General features: G+C 36.0%; 1 protein-coding gene across 1 annotated transcript in view; it reads left to right on the forward strand.

Moving 5' to 3' along the window:
• LOC149779716 (flavin-containing monooxygenase 5-like) overlaps nucleotides 1–23,838 on the forward strand; it is a 32,615-nt gene extending 8,777 nt beyond the window's left edge. Inside the window, exons 4-6 of the mRNA XM_089938671.1 lie at nucleotides 21,188–21,424; nucleotides 21,989–22,092; nucleotides 22,978–23,838. Coding sequence (XP_089794797.1) covers nucleotides 21,188–21,424; nucleotides 21,989–22,092; nucleotides 22,978–23,325 — 689 coding nt within the window. The 3' untranslated portion in view covers nucleotides 23,326–23,838. The remainder of the gene's footprint in view (nucleotides 1–21,187; nucleotides 21,425–21,988; nucleotides 22,093–22,977) is intronic.
• Nucleotides 23,839–24,934: the final 1,096 nt, after the last annotated feature.

Consider the following 24,934-nt stretch of genomic DNA (forward strand, 5'->3'; position numbering starts at 1 on the left):
CAAGTAATAATACATCCGTCATGTCAATTAGCAGTCATGAAGGATAAGGTCTACTTCACATGTAATAATACATCCATGATGTCAATTAGCAGTCATGAAAGATAAGGTCTACTTCACATGTAATAATATATCCGTCATGTCAATTAGCAGTCATGAAGGATAAGGTCTACTTCACATGTAATAATACATCCGTCATGTCAATTAGCAGTCATGAAGGATAAGGTCTACTTCACAGGTAATAATACATCCATGATGTCAATCAGCAGTCATGAAAGATAAGATCTACTTCACAAGTAATAATACATCCGTCATGTCAATTAGCAGTCATGAAGGATAAGGTCTACTTCACATGTAATAATACATCCATGATGTCAATTAGCAGTCATGAAAGATAAGGTCTACTTCACATGTAATAATACATCCGTCATGTCAATTAGCAGTCATGAAGGATAAGGTCTACTTCACATGTAATAATACATCCGTCATGTCAATTAGCAGTCATGAAGGATAAGGTCTACTTCACATGTAATAATACATCCGTCATGTCAATTAGCAGTCATGAAGGATAAGGTCTACTTCACAGATAATTATACATCCGTCATGTCAATTAGCAGTCGTGAAGGACAAGGTCTACTTTACAGGCAATAATACATCCGTCATGTCAATAAGCAGTCATGAAAGATAAGATCTACTTCACAGGTAATAATACATCCGTCATGTCAATTAGCAGTCATGAAAGATAAGATCTACTTCACAGGTAATAATACATCCGTCATGTCAATCAGCAGTCATGAAAGATAAGATCTACTTCACAGGTAATAATACATCCATGATGTCAATTAGCAATCATGAAGGATAAAGTCTACTTCACAGGTAATAATACATCCGTCATGTCAGTTAGCAGTCATGAAGGATAAGGTCTGCTTCACAGATAATAATACATCCGTCATGTCCATTAGCAGTCATGAAGGATAAAGTCTACTTCACAGGTAATAATACATCCGTCATGTCAATTAGCAGTCATGAAGAATAAGGTCTGCTTCACAGATAATAATACATCCGTCATGTCCATTAGCAGTCATGAAGGATAAAGTCTACTTCACAGGTAATAATACATCCATCATGCCAATTACCAGTCATGAAGGATACGGTCTACTTCACAGTTAATAATACATCCATCTTGTCAATTAGCAATCATGAATGGCAAAATCTAATTCACATATCATGATATTTACTGTAAGTATGTAGACAGTCATGAATGATAAGGTCTACTTCACAGGTAATGATATTTCCAATAAGTTAATAGACAGTCATGAACGATAAGGCCTACTTCACATATAATGATATTTCCAGCAAGTTAATAGACAGTCATGAACGATAAGGCCTACTTCACAGGTAATGATGTTTCCAACAAGTTAATAGACAGTCATGAACGATAAGGCCCACTTCACATATAATCATATTTCCAGCAAGTTAATAGACAGTCATGAATGATAAGGCCCACTTCACATAGAATGATGCTTTTAGCATCTCAGCAGTATTTATCATCGTTTCGGACTGACCGTAGCGTTTTTCTCTAGCGCGAAGGAAAGCCACTAACTTGTACTGCAGCACCGACAGTGCTTTTAAACTGTATAGTATTTTGTTTCTTAAAAAAGTGCTAAAATAAATATTTTTCATTGATTATTGCTTCCTATTACAGACATGTCGCATGGAATCTCCATACTGCATTAGCTATATGTTTGATAGGGATTTGTTATCTCAGAGCCCATTTAAATCACAAGGATACTATAAAGCAGACATTAGAGAAATAAGGATGATCAACTCTTCGACAAAAATTTTAAAAAATCTTAAAGACACAAACTATATACTTTCTATTTGTTCCTGAATCTTACGGTCTCTAAGCCAATGGACTAACTGAAAATCGTAAATCAAACGGAGACACGAATACGTTGGTCCATAGTATTATGTTGCGTGACGGAAGTCTAGTCCATGGTATTATGTTGCGTGATGGAAGTCTTGTCCATAGTATTATGTTGCGTGATGAAAGTCTTGTCCATAGTATTATGTTGCGTGATGGAAGTCTCGTCAATTGGTATTATGTTGCGTGATGGAAGTCTTGTCCATGGTATTATGTTGCGTGATGGAAGTCTAGTCCATATTATTATGTTGCGTGATGGAAGTCTTGTCCATGGTATTATGTTGCGTGACACTGCATTGTGTGATGGTAGTCTAGTTCATGCTATAGTGTTGCATGATGATAAGCTAGTATATGCTATTGTTTTGTGTGATTATAGTCTAGTCCATGATATTGCATTATGTGACGGTAGTCTAGTTCATGATATTTTCTTGTGTGATGTAGTATAGTCCATGCTCATGCACTATGTGATGTAGTCTAGTCTAAGCCATTGCACTGTGTGATGTAGTCTAGTCCATGCTATTGCACTCTGTGATGGTAGTATAGTCCATGCTATTGCACTGTGTGATGTAGTCTAGTCCATGTTGTTGCACTCTGTGATGGTAGTATAGTCCACGCTATTGCACTGTGTAATATAGTCTAGTCCATAATATAGCACTATGTGATAGTAGTATAGTCCATTAGTGATGTAGTCTAGTCCATGCTATTGCACTGTGTGATGTAGTCTAGTCCACGCTATTGCACTGTGTGATGGTAGTCTAGTCCATTAGTGATGTAGTCTAGTCCATGCTATTGCACTGTGTGATATAGTCTAGTCCATGCTATTGCAATTTGTGATGGTAGTCTAGTCCATTAGTGATGTAGTCTAGTCCATGTTGTTGCACTCTGTGATGGTAGTATAGTCCACGCTATTGCACTGTGTGATGGTAGTCTAGTCCATTAGTGATGGTAGTCTAGTCCATGCTATTGCAATTTGTGATGGTAGTCTAGTCTATGCTATTCCGGTGTGAGATGGTGGTCTAGTCCATGATATTATCTTGTGTTGTGTAGTGTAGTCCATGCTATTGCATGTGTGATGTTAATATAGTTCATGCTATTGCACTGTGTGATGGTATTATAGTTCATGCTGTTGCACTGTGTGATGGTATTATAGTTCATGCTATTGCACTGTGTGATGGTATTATAGTTCATGCTATTGCACTGTGGGATGGTAATATAGTTCATGCTATTGCACTGTGTGATGGTAATATAGTTCATGCTATTGCACTGTGATGGTAATATAGTTCATGCTATTGCACTGTGTGATGGTAATATAGTTCATGCTATTGCACTGTGTGATGGTATTATAGTTCATGCTATTGCACTGTGTGATGGTAATATAGTTCATGCCATTGCACTGTGTGATGGTATTATAGTTCATGCCATTGCACTGTGTGATGGTATTATAGTTCATGCTATTGCACTGTGTGATGGTAATATAGTTCATGCTATTGCACTGTGTGATGGTAATATAGTTCATGCTATTGCACTGTGTGATGGTAATATAGTTCATGCTATTGCACTGTGTGATGGTAATATAGTTCATGCTATTGCACTGTGTGATGGTATTATAGTTCATGCTATTGCACTGTGTGATGGTATTATAGTTCATGCTATTGCACTGTGTGATGGTATTATAGTTCATGCTATTGCACTGTGTGATGGTATTATAGTTCATGCTATTGCACTGTGTGATGGTAATCTAGTTCATGCTATTGCACTGTGTGATGGTATTATAGTTCATGCTATTGCATTGTGTGATGGTAATATAGTTCATGCTATTGCACTGTGTGATGGTATTATAGTTCATGCTATTGCAATGTGTGATGGTAATCTAATCCATGATATTTCATCCTGTGGTGATTACTTAGCTAAAAATGGCAATACATGTGCATTCAGAACTTTTCAATTATTATTATTATTATTATTATTATTATTATTATTATTATTATTATTATTGTTGTTGTTGTTGTTGTTGTTACTGTTGTTTTTGTTGTCACTAGCATTATTATTAATTTATGTTTGTGATTGGTAAATGGGTTTGAGAATTTGTTGTCTTTGATACGAGCTACCTATCCGTTGATTACCTCATTCCAAAATGATAAGGGCATTTCCATGCGTCATTGCTTATGTATTCAGTAGGAGAGCTATTATCTCACGGTCGATGTAAGTAATTATGTAATGTGGTATAATGTATGTGGCTACACGCTCCCATAAGCTGAACTTAAACATCGGAAATATACAATACTTTTAAAAATCAATAAATCAAATATTTTTGCTCTGATTTTGCATTTTCTTAGACCTGAAGCAATTATTTTGTCGTGCTTTATATATATACAAGCACACATGGATTAACAAATGTAATTAAAGTTCTTGAAAACTTTTCTTTATATACTCACCTTGATGAGTGTAAACAACACCTAAAAATAAATATAACCTTCATACACATTACCTAAAATAACTATAACCTTCATACAGATTACCTAAAATAACTATAACCTTCATACACATTACCTAAAATAACTATAACCTTCATACACATTACCTAAAATAACTATAACCTTCATACATATTACCTAAAATAACTATAACCTTCATACATATTGCCTTAAATAACTATAACCTTCATACATATTACCTTAAATAACCATAACCTTCAAACATATTACCTAAAATAACTATAATCTTCATACATATTACCTTAAATAACTATAACCTTCATACATATTACCTAAAATAAATATAACCTTCATACATATTACCTAAAATAACTATAACCTTCATACATATTACCTAAAATAAATATAAGCGTCATACACATTACCTAAAATAAATATAACCTCATACACATTACCTAAAATAACTATAACCTTCATACATATTACCTAAAATAACTATAACATTCATACACATTACCTAAAATAACTATAACCTTCATACATATTACCTAAAATAAATATAACCTTCATACATATTACCTAAAATAACTATAACCTTCATACATATTACCTTAAATAACTATAACTTTCAAACATATTACCTGAAATAAATATAACCTCATACACATTACCTAAAATAACTATAACCTTCATACATATTACCTAAAATAACTATAACCTTCATACATATTACCTTAAATAACTATAACCTTCAAACATATTACCTGAAATAAATATAACCTTCATGCATATTACCTAAAATAACTATAACCTTCATGCATATTACCTAAAGTAAATATAACCTTCATACACGTTACCTAAAATAACTATAACCTTCATACATATTACCTAAAGTAAATATAACCTTCATACACGTTACCTAAAATAAATATAACCTTTATCCATCTTACCTAAAATAAATATAACCTTCATACACGTTACCTAAAATAACTATAACCTTCATACATATTATCTAAAATAACTATAGCGTTCATACATATTACCTAAAATAAATATAACCTTCATACATATTACCTAAAATAACTATAATCTTCATACATATTACCTAAAATAACTATAACCTTCATACACATTACCTAAAATAACTATAACCTTCATACATATCACCTAAAAATAAATATAACCTTCATACATATTGCCTAAAATAAATATAACCTTCATACACATTACCTAAAATAAATATAACCTTTATCCATATTACCTAAAATAAATATAACCTTCATACACATTACCTAAAATAACTATAACCTTCATACATATTACCTAAAATAACTATAACCTTCATACACATTACCTAAAATAACTATAACCTTCATACATTCAGCAATGCCACCATCAGCACAAAATTCTCTCTCTCTCTCTCTCTCTCTCTCTCTCATAATTGCTTTGTTCTGAATATGTTGTATGCTGAATATGTTTTATGGTTAGTGAGATACCTGCCCCCAAATTCGTTTCCTCTAGAAAACAAATAGTATGTATGTGGGCTTTCTTTTAGTATTATTCTTAATGTTGGTATTATTATTATTATTATTATTATTATTATTATTATCAGTAGTAGTAGTGGTAGTTATATTCAAGCAGGTTGTCCTTTGAATAAAATATTTTCATTTGTAATGTTATAACACTATAGTTATGGTTCTATGTTATTATGCCTCAAGTGCATAAAGTTATGAGATAAACGTTTAATGAAATAAAGAAAATATGCCATTGCAGTATATATGCAATATTTAGATAAATAGACTGAACCAGATTTTTTCTATTTTTGATGGTTATGGGGTAGAAATAAAAACAATATTTTTTCCAATTAAAGAAGAAAAAACCACAAGTCAATCAGTTACTTTAGCTTCTCTACCGACAGTGGAACATGGTTCCTACTGTTGGGAAACAAAATGTGTAATTTTCAAATTTCACTAATCGCTAGCAAAATCGTTTATTTAGTAAGCAAGTTAAAATTTATATATCGGTCCAAAACCGGTTACTTGATGTGGAGAGTGCACAGGAAAATGTGATAAAAAGTAAGTCTTAAAAATATTGGAATAAACAAACATGTATAAAAGTTTACTATATAATTATGGAATAATGATCGCTTCATGACACTGGTTTCACTACAAATCATTTTTGATGCAATTATATTTGTCCACTCACCGCTAGAATCGTTTTAAATGAATACCATACAAATAACAATGTGACATATCAGGACATAAATATAAAATGATTGATAAATATTTTATGCTCATGATATAGCGTACTCTAGAAAACGCAGTTCTAATCGTTCACGCAAAGCAATATATAGGCAGAAACTGTGCAAAATAGGAAAAAACGACAACGTTACCTACGCAGTAAAATTCAAGAATTGTTTAGTATTTTGTGATTAGGTAAACCGTGCTCACATAAGTTAATATGAGAAAAGAAATTATCATAAGAAATATTCAATTAGTAGAAATTCCTTCTTGGAGCACTCAGATCTTATTTTTTGTTTCCAGGTGCTCAGTGCAGCATTTTGTCCTCAATTTCCCATACTAGCCCATATTCAAAGATCTTATTTTGTTATGAAAAAAAATTATCGCATAATTAATGCCCAAGAGTGTGATTCGTATATTGAATAATAAAATGAGACAAATAGTCATGACATTTACAGGTTATTATTTTCCCCATGAAATCGGGGGCAGGAAATTTCCTTTAGGCAATATAGTCCTGTAGTAAAATTCAACAAATAATTCATTTTTCATGAATGCAAAGTGAAAATTTCAAACGAATTTACAGTACTGTTAATTAAGTCCGAAATAATCCTCCACGTTATATCAGCAGTCTAAAGTATAGAGTGTTCCAAATGAACTCCAGAGGTGTTCGAATGTATTCCAATGTTGCATGTGCCGATGTGCAAATAGCCTGGAACAGTGTCGAGGTGTTAACATTCTCGATATCACACAATTAATTCAAAATAATTCGAAATAATTCATTTGTTTGAAAGTATTAATGAACATATTTTAATTACAGTGAATAATTTAAATTTTCAATAACAATTCCTCTCAGATTAAATCTAAATATAACCTTTGATAAAGATATAGATGAATAATTCTTATGTAAACAACCTTATCAGACAAAATTAAGATACAATATGAAGACCAGAATAAGGGTCAAAAGTTCATTTCCAGAACATTGTAAGTTGTAAACAAAGTCCACTACAAAATTTTTGTATTAAGAACTTTAATGTAAAATTCTTAGAAGTTGATAGCGGATATCTTCTGGCCCTGCTGAACTAATGGGCTTTTTTTAAGGACAGTATTATAATTCCCTGGAAATAAAAGTTCTGTTATAATCTTCAGCGTCAGCTGATTTAAATTTCAACGAGCTATTTCTTACAGATATTTAGCTTTGTTCTCTGGTGAAGAAAGTTCGAACAATGTGTATGTCAGTCTATTTTAACTTTTTGGAAAGGTAGTTCAAGTTTCCTGAACTGTTTGATACCAAAAAAAAAAGTTTGTTCGTTTCTATAAATATTTGTTCTATCTTTGCTTATGTGGAGGGAGATTTAATATGCCAGTGATAGTACACTGTTCCGTACAGATTTAATAAAGGAAATTCTATACTGATTGAAAAGGGGAAATGTTAACAGGAGAAATTCCTTACTGACTTAACAGAGATAATTCTATACTGACTTAACAGAGATAATTCCAGACTGATTGAATAGGGGAAATTCCATACTGACTTAACAGAGATAATTCCATACTGACTTAACAGAGATAATTCCATACTGATTTAACAGAGATAATTCCAGACTGACTTAACAGGGGAAATTCCATACTGACTTAACAGAGATAATTCCATACTGACTTAACAGAGATAATTCCAGACTGACTGAATAGGAGAAATTCCATACTGGTTTAACAGGGGAAATTCCATACTGACTTAACAGAGATAATTCCATACTGACTTAACAGAGATAATTCCAGACTGATTGAATAGGGGAAATTCCATACTGACTTAACAGAGGAAATTCCATACTGATTTAATAGGGGAAATTCCATACTGATTTAATAGAGATAATTCCAGACTGATTTAATAGGGGAAATTCCATACTGATTTAATAGAGATAATTCCAGACTGATTTAACATGGGATATTCCATACTGATTTAACAGGGGAAATTCCATACTGACTTAACAGGGGAAATTCCATACTGATTTAATAAGGGAAATTCCATACTGACTTAACAAGGGAAATTCCATACTGATTTAACAGCGATAATTCCAGACTGATTTAATTGGAGAAATCTCATACTGACTTAACAGGGGAACTTCCATATTGATTTAACATGGGAACTTCCATACTGATTTAATAGGAAAAATTCCATACTGACTTCACAGGGGAACTTCCATACTGATTTAATAGGGGAAAGAGTTCAAAGTTAAGATTTATTATTAGTATGTATTTTGTTCCCAATCTTTAACAGCAGCTCAAGTTCTAACTCAGTATATACCGAAGTTATTCAGAAGTTCATTTATTGGAAAGCCATACAAAGCTATAAGGATATTCTTCTATTCCCCGATAGCGTCCATATAAGCATAATTAAACCATGTGCTATTCAAACGTTTAGAAACAGCCAAGATGTCGGCATTGCAGTTTGTCAACATTATGGGATATCCTAGTAAATCAGAGTATCAGATCCGATCCGGTTTTGAAATGAATATATATCATAGCTTTTTAAGTATATTGTGACGTGGACACAGATGGCAAACAACTTCCCAAAAGATGTAAACTAAACCAGTCTATACAAAAGGCTGATGTTTGACTTGTGACATACATATGCCCGATGCCTCCATCACATATGCCCGCGCTCCACCGCCTGAAGACTGAGCCACCGAAAGCTAAGAGCGAAACTTTACAGTGCAGTCTTGTCCCAGTCACCGCAATTATATCGTCTTAAACTACGTAATAGAAGAGAGAAAAAACCGAGAGAGTTTGTAAAATCGAACAAATAATTTATTTCCTAGAATATAAAGTGAAAAATATAAAAAGAACTGTATTGTGAATTAAATCCCAAAAAATCCTAGAATTTCTAACACAATTTATAATTATTAAAGTTCTGAAGACTTTAGTTGTATTCCAAAATAAATCCGAAGCTGAAAGTGTTGATGTGCCTATGATGGTCTGTGCCGTAGTGATGTAACAGCCGTTCTTTTGTTGAATCATAAATAATATAATCCAAGAATATACTGCTATCAGAATTTCACTAAAAATCCAAGTATCTCTTTGCAAAAATGATATTTTTGAGCACTTTGTATTTCCAGAGACGAACAACTTGAATAATATAATTTGAATAAAGAATGTCCAGCCCAAATGAAATACTGGACACAATATTAATACAACTGGTTTTGCTCAGATTTTACAACACGAGTGAATAATTTCTAGGCAAAAAGTATTTTATTGTACTCTACTCGACTTCAGATCTCAATTGGCATTATCTAACAAAACTATTATCTAATGGAAAATTTCATTCTGGAAGGTTCCAAATGTGTACAAGATAAAATCTTAGTATAATTAGCTGTCTCTTTCTAACATTATAATAAAAAATGTGGTAAACAATAGGAGGACCTGGCATTGCGTGGGGAATTTACAATGTTCTGGATTCAAGCTGATATAAACGTGTTTTGTATAAAACCGAAATCAATGATTCAGATCAGGTAGAAAATGAACTTGATTTTAGAATAGGTCAAGTGCAAAATGCAATTAACTGTATCATATAATGAATTTTAAAAAGAAAAACTAAAAACAATGCAAATTAAATATACATAACAGGTGGTTTACGAGGGTAGTCCGACCTCAAATGCCTTCTATCTCATTAAAGTTGCTAACCGTATTTACCACCTTTTTATATTATTCAATGGATGGAGTAAACCGCGTCAGCTTGCACGAGATTTCGGCATAGGTAAAACTGAGGCAAATCAATGTTTGCAATGATGTCTTCACATGGCTGTTAATCGTATTCCCACGGTTTCTAAGCTTACGTGCCTTTAAACATATTTTATTGCGTATAATGATTAATCCGCCACTGTTAATCGATAGTAAATCAGGTCAGTCCACGGCTTCCCAGTTTCATGGCAAGTAGGGAAGAATTTAGCCCAAAACCTCAAACCCCACCCCACCCCAAATCTGTGTTGATACTGATATGTGGGTCTGACATCACCTGTTCATCAAAATGTGCAAATCCTTCCGGAACAGACCTGCATACACTTTATAGACAGATACAAGTAATTGGCAACAGTCATATCTAGCTCGAAATTCAAAATGGCCACGGTGCAAATGTTTATTCTATTCCACATGGATTTGCAAGTCACCAAACATAGGATACGCTCCGGAAATATAATGTACATTCCACCAGAAAAACCATTCTCCCGACACAGCCGCGAGATATTCTGGTAAGTGTATCAAATGTACACCGATGTGTGCAGCGAAGATTGCATGTTCTAATTATTATGTAATATCAGCCCCATAACCTCTAATCAGTATCATCACGGGTGGGTGGTTGATTTATCGGCTTAGAATGAACTAACAGTAGAATACAAATCAAAATTAAATGAGCTTAATATTTGATCAAAATTGTGGTTGGAGGTACCTCTATAAACGGCTTACCGTTTCCTTCTTTACCTCATAAAACGGCTTACCGTTTCCTTCTTTACCTCATCAAACGGCTTACCGTTTCCTTCTTTACCACATAAAATGGCTTACCGTTTCCTTCGCGATTCAAGTTCTGAACTATTTTAACAATAGATACAGTGTTAGCAATGTTTATTTTTAGCATTTATGTGCATGTTTGATACAGGACAAGAATAAAGTGCGCATGCCTTGTAACGAAATAAATATGATACTTGTTTTCGAACAATTTCATCAGCCGAAAAACTGTCACCATAAGCCAAAATCTGGCTTAATTTATGATCTCAAAGTAGGCGGAATGTTCGTCTAAATTATCCCTTTTAACTCAAATACATCGTCGCAGTTTGGCGTTCATCACAACATGTTTACTTGTCAACGCGCGACGACTTTAGTGCCGGATTAGATATGATGTCTTACAAACACAGTATACATCAAAACTAAGTACGTTTAGTATTTGCTCAGCTATAACTAGAATGTTATTGTTCAAAGAAATGCCGTATTTAACATCAGATAAACGACATGTTTCCGGATAATTTATGAATGATACGCTCTTGCCTTTAATAACGTTTATGATGCGCATGAGAATAGGCCTTAGCTCCACTACAAAAGTGCGGTCAGCAAAGGAAAGATGTTGTACCGACTGACACAACACAGCACAAGCCCAATTATACTGAATTACTAGGGACTTTGTGCATGATTGCTTCTCGTTCTTCTGTGTGTACGAGGGCTATCATTTCGCTCTTTGCAACCTCAACGATAACGAAATGAAATATGCCTTTTGTACGTTCAGTTGAATCTGCTCTTTGTATGACATGTACATTTCGTCTTCGTCTATGGTTAACTGGAACTCGCCCTCTGCTATTACATTAACTTGAAGTGCTCTTCATGTGTTGTCCGCTATAGAGTTTTGTTGCTCCTGGCAACATTAATTATGGTTTTCATCTTTTCCATGATACGGTTCCAACCCTCATGAGTCACGGTGACAAGATGGCGACAGTAGTAACTATTATACTGACTCATGGGCGTCATATGGAAAGAGACACAAAGCACGGTGCAACACGATGTTGTTAAGCAATTTAAATGTCTGCTTTTACTTTTATATAAAAAAAGCGTCGCCGCTCCTCGATTTCGGCACGCAGGATGTCTGTGATTTCGTAGATTCTTTTGGAGCGAAAATCTTGAGGGTTTTTTTTTTTTTTTGGAGTTATGCTGCAGAGGGGAGTTGTCCATTATAATTTGCCTATAAGCAGCGCAAAATGAAACTTACTTCATCTGTGGACCTGATTAGTCTGTGATCGTACACCTTTACTCGATTATTGATCTGTTACCGCCAGAAACTAAATTAGCATTATTAAAAGCCTTATGTACCGTTAATTTTAGGTTTTGCATGAAAAAATCTAGTTTATCGTAAAATATTTTTATGCGGCGAAATGCCTTTCTTTAAAAACAAAAACATAAACAATTGGTGTTCTGGTCATTTCGAGATCAGTGGCTTTACACACCTTATTGAAAGTGTTGTAGTCTTGAGCTAGTTATGTTCAATTATCATGACGTTGTCATTCTAATAGCTATCGTGTCCGCAACGCCACCATGATAGCAGTACTTATGATTTTTCTGCTATATCATCCACTTTTAACCCCAGCTGGCCACGAGTTGGTTTAGAATGATCTGGGTACCCCCCCCCCCTCCGCAACTGATCTGCTTTGCCTTCCCATTCTGTACCAATGCAAACTGGGGCGTGTTCGCTCCAAAATATCTTCCACCAGTGGTCTATATTTTTGTCAAGGTCAAATTGTTTGAGTCGCCATCGCCGGCCCGAACACTACTATCATTACGCGGTTGCACGACTCCATTCAATCGAATGAAGAGCTTCTTCCACATTCCGTCACCGCAACTCTCTTGGAGGTCAATGAAATCTAACTCCTCGCCCTGTACGGTTGCAGTACCATAATCATATCTGAGTGTAAAAGTTGCCAATATTTTTAATGCTTTGCTTTGAATCCCAGTGATAGAAGTATCGCGCGTTTACTATGATAGTTCCGCTGAACGAAATGATTCTGCCAACCATTCAGTACACAACATCCTCTTATTAAAAAGGAAAGGAGATCCGTTACTGGGGACATAATGGGGGTGACAGATTAAACCAAAGGTGTCGGTAATGGGGAAACCCTCGGTTCAAATTCGACAACGCAGGCACCTATGCAGCTGTTGATAGTATATTCAGCTGGGTTGCAGCACCAGATGATTCGTCTGGTACCCAGTAAGTGATGATCTTGAGTGCGTAGACATCCCTCGGGTCAACTGGATCATGCATGTTTTGTAATTGAGTTTTTGCCCATCAACAGTACGCTTCACGTTGCGTCACCGGTCTTCGAGACCATCGAGGCAATAATATTGTCGATTCCCGGCAGCTACGTTGGTTGATTTGATCATGTGCGCTGAGAGGTCCACGCCTGAGCTTTTTAATGTTCACAGGGGGATTTGGAGAACACGGTCATGTCATTTTGGTCTGTGTTCAAGACGCGGTGCTAAAAGCTGCGAAGTCGACATTGGTCGTATATTTGGTTAGATCACCATGTTTGGCGTCATGTCTTTTACAACATCCATAGGTACGGGTGTGTTTCGATTAAACAAAGGATCGGTGTTTTCAAAACGTGAGTGTATTTGAGGCAGTTACATCTAATGGAGTAGGATGACCAAGCGCACAGGGAGCTCCTGAGCCATTTCATCAAATATATAGAGTTGCCATTATGCAAAGCCGGTGTCATCCCCATGAACCTGCTTAAGACAACACGTTGTGGGTATCGTATGTAATAGTAGTCAGAGGGCTGACCTCAAATAACCAAATATTTTTTTATCGATAGTGCTTCCGTAAATGTCCAGTGTCTATCGGATCAACCTCCTCCACATACGTCTAATATAAATATTTGAAACAATTACCTGTGTCGTATGGTACAGCCAGGCTGATTTAATTCCCGTATCTGAATTTATATATGCCCTGGTATCACTCATTATCAACGAGTAATCCTTTCATTGATTGGTTTGAGGTTCACGCATTAAATGGCTGGGTCGGTATTTTGGTGTTGTCGAATCAAGAATTTGCTACACCATAATAGTTGATTTTGTGGGGTTTTTTTGCTGCTACAGGCAGGAAAAGGCCGATGTTGTCCTTCATTCAGAGGCGGCATTTTAAATTTGTTGTGACTCTGCAGTTGTCAACCTAATCTTTTGTGACCGCATTCTGGGACTCGGCTGGACCTGTCACAGACACGATCTTGGGGTTCGGCAGGGTCTGTCACAACTACGAACTTGTGGGTTCTCATTTCTAGAATGCTGGTTATGCTCGCTGCCATGGATCCTGAGAACCCTATCAAATCGACATATCTGTTTTTGGCGCGTTTTATGGTTGGGTTGGGTTACGAACAGAAGACTGGACAATAATAACGTTGTAGTGGTTGATAAAAACTGCAATGTCGGTCTAGGTCGTATAGTTAGCCAGGCCATATTCATTCGCCGCCACCTGACCCAATACCCTGCGGGTAAAATCTGCAACCTCACCAACTGCGGTCAGAATATATTACGTAAATGAAGTAATAAATCTTAAACACAAACACCAGAGATGATTAAGTACCTGTCAGGATAAACGGTAAGCTCATCCAACGGAATTTCATCTTTGGCGACTAATGATGTTGATTTCGCAACTGTATAAGAGTTTGCGTTATTGCTTGTTTTAGAATATATGATATTGGAAAATCATACCAAGATGCCAGTTATCATTTACTAATATTCCCATTCAACTCTATTTACCTCTGTTTCCAGTTATGGTAAACAAGTATGATCCCGCCTCGTGCACCTTTAAAATGTGAGCTTTACAGGTATCAAACTTACTTACACCAGAAGTCAAAACAAGTTGACCATTTGTTAAGGTTCCCGTTTCTCTCCTTCTTTGACTAATATTCCTTTAATTTTGTACCATGAAGTTATTACACGTGGTGGTGTGGGTACGTTAGCGATTCCACGTATTGTTTGGTTGTTATCAACTTACTCTTCGATTCTCTGATTCCGTCGTTTTCACTGTGCTCAGCCAGAGTCTCTACCACAAATTCTCCTTAGAGTCTGGCAGTATGTCAACATTAGGCATTTTAAGTTTACCATTTTGATCTTTAAGCAATCACAAACTCACCTGGGTCGACACCAATAATAAACACCACCAGGAAACTCAGACAAATCCGTTTTGGTGGCAAATCTGCTTAGGTCCACATCAGCACTGTGTCGTCTGGCAAAGTTACATTCGTAATTTTAATAGAAATTTGTATAATATTAAATGTACTTCAACATGAAATCAGTAAGTGCTTGCGGGGTTGGATAACGCTCAAGTGCATGCAATATTTCAGCAACAAGATGACCATATATTAGTCCATCCAACCGTCTGTGTATAGTTGAATAAAACAGTGGTTGTAGACCGTTCTTCGTTAAATAATTACCAACGTCAATTGGTGGTGGAATTCCATGCGAGTCTAAATACAAAACGATGTCGATGTGTCACCATATATGGAACCCAGTGAGTGTCAGGTCCTGTTGTCAAATCCAGGTTGACGATACCAGTTTCTCGTGTGCGTGCATCGAAGCAAGTTCGTTTCTCATAAAGACACCACAAAAATGTTTGACCGATTTTGTCATCGCGAGTAAATCAAGATAGGTCCACGGCGTCGGCGTCGGCGTTTTGAACTGGGTAATGGAAATTCCCAATGGTATTCGGCAACTTGTTCCTTGCAATCGAAGGACATTACCTTCTTGATAGACCTATCATGTCTACCATGCGATATGCTATCGCCAACCACCTTTTCGGCGCCATCCCGGATGCATTTCCGACAGCCTCTGACGGCAGTTTAACCGTAAAAGAAACTTCAGGCGCTCAGAATTAGTTATCAGGTGCGCGTCTGTTGCGTACAAGAGAAATGACCGTATTGGCGCGGTTCCAGACTTCAAAAACAGCAATAAAAAGTCTTTAGGTGGTCAGCAAAGTGGTTAGCACACACATCCATAACGCTAGTATTGACAACTCAACTTTGCCAGCAGAGGCAAAACACCAAATTGCGTCGTTCTTCTTACAGAATAATGTGACAGTTGTTTAGTTCCAAAAATGACCTTGCTGATATCTCTACAAAAGCCACATATGTGACTGAGAGGAATCGCACGAGAAAACCTCAATCAGCCTCCACAAAGCAGTGCTTGACACTGCGCGAATCCATTGTTTAAAACGTTGTTAGGGCCCATGACTGTGGGTTCTGCATCCATAAGATTAGGAGGGTAAATATGTAAGTCTCCCTCAGGTCATAAATTTGTCATACTTTTCTGCACTGACAATATTCTTCTGAAATTAGGGGGGAAAATATGTGATTGGTACGATAATCTAGTCTTTGATGTTTCTTATACAGCATTGCTGGGCTAACTTCAACATAAAATAGATATTAAGTTTAAACGTTTTAACACTGCTTATAAAAATTTTCCGTAGATCTTTCTTATATTGTTTATCCCTTCTTTGTATATTTCCCCATCATTCAAACATGCATAAGTGAAGACCTTTCTTGGTTTTAATGAAGAAAGTAGAGCACTAGGCCTACAAACACACTGATTCTTGAATACTGAACGCTCATCGATGCATTGACGTACAGGCGCAAGGAAATTAGCATGGAATATAATTTAAGCAAAGCGACGAACCATCAAGAGGTAATTAAAATATTTTAATATATTTAAAGTTGATCTAAGTCATTATTCTGCTTTAATTAACATTACTATCGACCATAAATGTGTTTCTCTTTCTCTCTCTCTCTCTCTCTCTCTCTCTCTCTCTCTCTCTCTTTCTTTGTTCGGTTTGACTTAACATTTACCATCATTATTATATGCTCGATTTTTTCTCCGTTATCTTTACATTGTCAGAATCGTTCAGTATTTTACGATACTGCACTCACATGTACTTCATATTGCACTCACGTGTGCCCAGTAGTGTATTAGGAACTACTTTGTGAACAAATCATGTACACCCACGTAGTAGACGCTTTACGTTTTGGTTGATCAAAGTTGTTTCTTAATGAACTATAGCAGATGTTTCGTGGACTGCCACATACCAGCTTCTTTCACACATTCCGCATTAACATTTTTGATACAATGTTTCCGATTAGGCTAGAGATAGACACCAGACAGATATATGCAAGTGACAAGGCATACGCTGTCTTCTTTAGCTGGTAATAAGAATGACAAAAAATATACTTACAGTTTTACATCCTGACTTTCCTCAAAATGTACTTTCGTAGTTCTGCAAATCCGAATTACATGAGCCATGGCATGGGTTCTCAAGTTTGAGTACATATTTCGAAATTGTACTGTACATTTGACTATATTCCAAGTGCAATTACATACTCCTTACTCCACTCAAAATGAAATAAACAGTATGGTCTTTTTGATAATTGCGATTGAAAGACTTCATATTTTATCCCACATTAGGATTTCCAACATTCAATGACAAAACAGAAACACGCTTGCAGATGTCAACACGCTGCTCCCTCGCTGCTGAAATCAAATGTACTTCATGTAGAATTGACACAGATAAATCCAGTCATTATCACGAAATTTAGCAGAATCGACACAAATACCAAAATGTATTAATTCCAGACTAAATGGAAAAGTTGTTGCAATGCACATTCATTCACAATATGAATCTAAATTTCTATTTTAAGTAGACCACAACGCCATTTTCTTTCGAAAACTTATGTCTAGCGCGCGACTAAGTTCAAATTTATCTGAGCGGAGTTATGTGCGCATTAATAATGTTGTTGTTGTGTAATGATGAATCTCCACTTGTGTATTTAGTATGGAATACGGCATAAATTCAGTTAGTTTGTTTATTGTAGTGTATCTTTTTTTATAGAATTAAGCCTTAGGTAGAATAAGAAAATGAGTATATAATAAAAGGGTTACTGTATTTGTACGGGAAAAAATGAACTCGTTTCCCAAGGTCGTGAAGTATATCCTTCCGGCAAAACTCGTTCATATTTCCCATATAAATGCAGTAACCTATAATTCTTCATAGGTCCAGATACGTTGTGGCAGTAGACAAGCGAAAATCCTCTATTCTCGCCTTTTCAAGGATTTTCGTCATTATCTTGATACGATGGTCAGGAGAGAGAGAGAGAGAGAGAGAGAGAGAGAGAGAGGAGGCCTTTGGACATTTTCAAATTTAATTAATAATAATCGATTTTTAGAACCTTATATTAGGTGTTAGAAACAAAAACAACATCAATAAAGCCTTCAATACATTACATATGTGTGCCCCGTAACCAAGACATTTACCTTACTGTGTTGACCTGCAATAGCAACTTTGTATCATTGATTATATAAATACTTTAGACAGGTCCCAAGAGAAGGGTAAATATACCGGTTGAAGATTGGTATTGTAGGTTACTTGGTGCAATTTCAGGTTCAAGGTTTTTTATCCAGCCCAATTTCTTTTCTCTCTCATTCCAGATATCTGCATATTTTGTCCTTTGTGCATGAGAGGTAAGGGGGGGGGGGGGGGAACGGAAAAAGAAAATTGTGTACCATGTTAAATTCATTTAGAAAACGAGGATTGTTATTACTTTTTATCGTTATTTTAATACATCACTAATGATTAATGAGTGGAAATTCATCATTGATCTATAGGAACAGACCCAACAGCACACAGTTCCAAGAACGTCTATGTATGCGTATTATTGCGCCCTGGGTAGATCACAGTTTGATATATCAATAGTATTGGTATATCAAATTTCTTTACACAAACTCTTTAAAAGCCATGTTTTATATATATATATATATATATATATATATATATATATATATATATATATATATATATATATATATATATATATATATATATATATATATATATATATATATATATATATATATATATATATATATATATATATATATATATATATATATATATATATATATATATATATATATAATAGTGGCTGCTGTTATCGTTCTTGTGAGCGTTATATTTCTTGTTCTTTTGGAATATGTGACGATAAAAATGACATGAATGAAAATTCCATCTTGCCTATTAGTTAGCTATTTTCATGACATAGTATGCTTATTTCTTCAATTATTATGATAACAAGCGTGTCTGAGAACATTGTATGATGCTACCGAGCGCTTGTTCCGAACCTGTCAGTAATTTCTGAGGAGACGACTGGAATTTCTTGACCATACGGCATATTTACTGGACTTTACATATTTGTGGATAAATACCTATAAGAAAATGCATACATGTCATGTTGGACGAATCAGATTATCATGCTGAGCTGTATAGTTGCATTACAAACGAAATTAAACAAGTAATTATCCCGAGATAAGCTTTGGCTATTGAGCCCAATCCTTCAGTCCTTTCACAATCAATAACAACCAGACCTTTTATACTTCTGATTCTCATCAGTTGATTCATCGATAAAGTTGATTCATCGATAAAGAATCATGACCTGATAGCCTGAAAACATGCGAACTTAATTCGGAACAGTTTCCTTTCCGAGGCATCGTTCGAATTGTGCCGTTGCCTTACGAGGACATATATAAAAAACTATGTCTAATTATGTTATGATTTCCATGACGAAAACAAACTCTTCATTACCATGCTACTCACCCGCCTCGGATTGAAACAAAGAACAAAAATTAACGCTGATTCAATGTGTTCTTATGCCATGGATATGCATGGTGATATATTCGTTTGTCCGGTGCATTCGTTCATAGGTGTTATGTGTATTCAAGTTTGCAAAACACCTGGATACATTTACTTAGTCGTTCTTCTCCTGAAGTTTCTTATGACTACGTCAAGTTGCGCCAGCCTATCTTGAAGTTGCTTCCAAACCAGACTGTTACGTTGCGGTGGAAACATCACGGCCTCCCGTCTGCTAAATTACAAATATCAATTCCTCACATGTTAGGTAGGTTTTACAGGATGCTTCTATTTCTCTCCTCTTACAACATACAGGACAGAACGTCGGAATGAACAGCGATAAATGGAATATCGGGTTTATTATACAGTGATAAATAGAACATCGTGTCCACTGTAGAAATATAAATCGAATAGCGGGTCTATTATAGAGTGATAAGCAGAACATCGGGTCTATTATACAGCGATACATGGAATATCGAGTTCGTTAGACAGCGATAAATAGAACATCGGGTTTATTACAGTGTGTGTGTGTGTGTGTGTGTGTGTGTGTGTGTGTGTGTGTAATTTAGATTTTTAACGTAGCTTTAATAAGCGTTCAGTCATATCGGTAAGATGTCTGCAGTGTCACAGTTTATAGTGATGTCTAGCAGACATGTAGAATGATGTCCCACCCAGTCACATTATCCTGACACCAGGCCGACAAATCCTAACACTAACCTGTTAATGCTGAGTGCTAAGCGAGGCAGCTGTTAGCACTATTTTTTAAGTCTTTAGTATGACTCGGCCGGGGTTCGAATCCGCGACCTTTCGCATTCGAGGCGGACGCTCTAACCACTAGGCCACCGGAGCAGTTGAGTGTTAAATGGCGCATCGGGTCTATTATACAGCGATAAATGGAATCTCGAGTCTATTATACAGCGATAAATGGAACATCAGGTTTATTACAGAGTTTTAAATGGAACATTCGGTCTATTATACAATGACAAATGGAACATCGGATCTATTACACAGTAATAAATGGAAGAGAAGGTCTACTACACAGAGAAAAATGGAGCATTGGTACTATAATATAGCGATAAATGGAACATACTGACTATTATACATTGATGAATTCATATATGGAGCCACTGGATAATTGACCTGCCCTTAAATTTTGTCATCACAGGAAACTTAGTAGGAGCCTTCTCTTTTCAATAGAAGTAATTAAATAAAGGAGCAGTCATAAACATGCCCCACTCCTTCCCCCAAAAATCAGAAAGTAGATAAAATACTGTTGTGATTTGTTTTTTCTCACCTGGAGAAACACAGGTGGTTATAAATATATGCTGCAGCTGTCAGAGATTTCAAAAGCAAATCCATCTTTTTTTCTTAGATTTGATTTTTGTTATCCACATTTCAGATGGCACCTTCCTAGAAATTGATGCCATCATATTTGCCACCGGGTTCGACTACAAGCTAAGCTTCGTACCCGAGTCAGTGACAAGAATACAAAATAACCGTACAGAACTTTACAAGTACATGTTCCCTCCACATCTGAAGCATCCCACCTTTGCAGTTATCGGACTTGTCCAGTCCATTGGATCTGTCATGCCAATTTCAGAGATGCAATGTCGATGGTTCATGAAGGTTATAAAAGGTAACCTTAGTAAGGTGCAGCAAGCAACTGCGAGTGAGAGAGGGAAGGGATAGATAAATTTAAACTCGGACGTACCCGAAATTACTATGTTCGATTGTTATTTTGTTCCAGGTTTCCTGGCTCTTTGAAAAGATAACACTTTAATCCGAAACTATGTGAATAATTCGAGTAATTATGCGTATTCAAGTAATTGAGGCTGAAGATATTGAAAGTGTAACGGTATTTATACACGAGTACGCGAGTCAGAGATGCAGAGATTCGTATGAATTCACTTGAACACAACATTTATATTGCACAAGTGAAAATATCTTAAAAATAAATTTCTTTATTAAAACTATTTCAAGGTACCTAGGCAGAACGGGATAAATAAGCAACTATAAACGAATAATTCTAAACAGATGGTTCACGCAGGTTATGAAACAGAGAGAGAGAGAATTTAAAATTATTTCAGATTTCAAATTGTACACTTTGAATATTAATTTGGTCTTTGAGATTTCTTAAAAGATAGCAAATTATGACGGAAGTCAGCTGATGCCGAGTGTCCATTATTTATTTGTTCTCAAGGGGAATGTGACTTTCCTTCCGAAGAATTAATGATGGAAGACATCCAAGCAAAGCGAGAGGCCATGGAGAAAACTTATGTCAAATCCAAGAGGCATACATTGCAGGTACATTGATGCACTTTTGCTTCTCAAGACAAAACGTATTGCGGACAAGATGTGTGTGTGTGTGTGTGTGTGTGTGTGTGTGTGTGTGTGTGTGTGTGTGTGTGTGTGATTTTGATTTTTAACGCAGCCTTAACAATTTTTCAGTCATATCGCTACGATGTCTAGCACTGGGGCATCATGCCGCAGACATGTAGCATGATGTCCCACCCAGTCACATTATCCTGACACCAGGCCGACCAGTCCTAACACTAACCTCTTAATGCTGAGCGCCAAGCGATGCAGCTGTTAGTACCATATTTGTAAGTCTTTGGTATGACTCGGCCGGGGATCGAACCCACGACCTCTCGCTGTAACCACTAGGCCACCGGAGCGGTCTAAGATTTATGCACAATAGCGCAAAACCGCACTGTTAAGTGACAATTAAGGTGAGACAATTAACGATAAGTATCAAAAGAGAATTGCAGGGTCTAAGAAAGATAAATGAAACGTCGTTTCACCCATTGTATCACTCTGTAGACATATTAGATCAGGCTGAAAAGGTTAGATGAGACGGATTATTTTTTGTACACGCATGGATGCTGAACTATAATAAAGAAGATTGCTTATTACATCTATCTCATTTATACGTTCTATGTATCCTCATCAGAATATTAGGCAAGAACATTTTTATAGGATTTCAGTCATAAACATTTTCACTTTGTCAACTAATGAAAGAAATAAAACCGATCATAAATCAGAACAAACATGTATCAGAAAGTTTCAGTCCTACCTTCTATTTGGATTCTGTTATATTTTTCTAAAGTGGGTGGGTTGAAATGATTAGTATGTGATCAGCTACTTTATTTTCATTTCCATTCAATAATCTAACTTGTCGCTTTCTGGCAGTGTTTCTGGGTGGAGTACATGGACGAGCTCGCGGATCAGATCGGTGTGAAACCGGATCTTTGGAAACTCTTCTTCGAAGACCCAATATTAGGCATCAGGTGTTTCTTTGGACCCTGCGTTCCTGCTCAGTACCGCCTCATGGGTCCAGGAAGATGGAACGGAGCCAGGGCCACAATTAAGGGATCCGTACAGCGATGCCTTTTCCCAACAAGGACAAAGCTTTTACCAAAGAACGCAACAGGAAAGGAAAACAACAGCTTATACTCAATGAGCATTCCACGCCATCTTCACTCCTACTTCGTCATCCTATTCATCGTCTTCATTTTCTTCTGCATGTGCTTCGTCTGAGACAATTTAGGCCCATGAATGCAAAAGTTCTTATCCAACGACTCCAGTCATTAGCGCGTGGTCATATTGTTGTGTTTACATATCGAAACTTGAGCTTAGCTTTACGGCATTTCTGCAGTGTAGACCATAACACCGACAACGGTCTAGAAAAATTCATCACATTGATTACAGTAAAATTGAATGATGGTCATTAGTTGATGACGGAATGAAAAACAAAAACTTTTTGGGCGTTAACTTCATAGCCATATTTGATGTTTTTTTATTTATATTTTGTATTATCCAGAATATATAGGCTACATGTGTTATTCCTGTTTCACAGTAATTTTTCTCGTATTATATTGTATATAGGTCTTTTAATAACGACATATTTTCACAGGAAATACTTTTAGCAAGAACTACTTTTTAATGAGTAAATAATTTGACATTGTGGAAGCAAAATTATATCTTCAACTTTTGCATCCCAAGGTTGTACGAATAAAAGGCGAATTTGTTTACTAAATGCTTGAAACTTCATCGAACGTTGTTGTCAACGCCTACCTTTAGCTACGACAATGTTTTATTTGCATATGTGCCGAATATTTCGGGTATTCATCTAGCAGTTTCACTCTGAAGGACATAGTCTCTATCAAAGAGTGCGTGTTTTTCGACTCGCATCAGAAAAAAAGATGCTACATTTTGTGTTTACACACAAGGTGATGGCTAACCTGTTAGTAGTACATACATACAGTTGAGTTACAATGCAGGATTTAAACCCCGTGGAGGCCCTTAGGCAGTCAAAATCTTGGGGCCACCCTCGCAAATTATCTCCTAGTATGTTTTATCAATATTATTTTGATCCGTTGTCGCAGAGCCCATAGGCCGGTGTCTACTCTGCCTTTTTGGTAATCCGGCACTGTTGAGTTACCCTGATTTGTGTCCACGGTCCATGTTGAATTTATCAACATTTAATTTCAAACATACTTTGAAATAAAGCTTCTTAAGCATTTATTATTTTAACAAAACTGAGTTTTCATTCTAAATGAGTTATTTTTACGTTAAAAGCCCTAAGAAGCTACGCAATGTTTGCATTTTCACTTTAAAACAAAGATCCCTAAACATTTTGTCATGAATGATAGTCGATATTATGTGTCAAAATGCGGTTTAAAACGAAGTTTAGAACATAAATACTTTACTCACAGCGAGATCTTGAATAAAGTACGTTTACAATGCGATTCCAGATAAAGGGTGGAATGAGACGTACATAAGAGTTCGTATATCAACTTTTCAGTCGGATGACTGCCTCATGTAATGAACTCAGCAATACTTGTCTTAGAAAAAACCTGTAAACTGTTCCGTGAATCCTGAATAAGTTAAGTTCTAACTGTGAAGGAAATTTATATATTTGATTTTATTTTGCTTATCATTTTCTATCAAAACCCGGGATCCCATCTTAGAATGTCACTGATCTCCACTAATACTGTTCCACGCCAAACTTGGAAATATCGTCTTGGTATGTCCTGGCCAGCGAACTTCACACACTTGTCTCTATTCACCAGTCACCACAAACGCACACACCTACCTCTGCTTACCCAACGTCTCCATACATGTTTCTCCCGCTGCCAGTAAACTT

The sequence above is a fragment of the Sinohyriopsis cumingii genome, chromosome 17, assembly GCF_028554795.1.
Source record: "Sinohyriopsis cumingii isolate HCF-2022 chromosome 17, ASM2855479v2, whole genome shotgun sequence".
NCBI lineage: Eukaryota > Metazoa > Mollusca > Bivalvia > Unionida > Unionidae > Sinohyriopsis > Sinohyriopsis cumingii.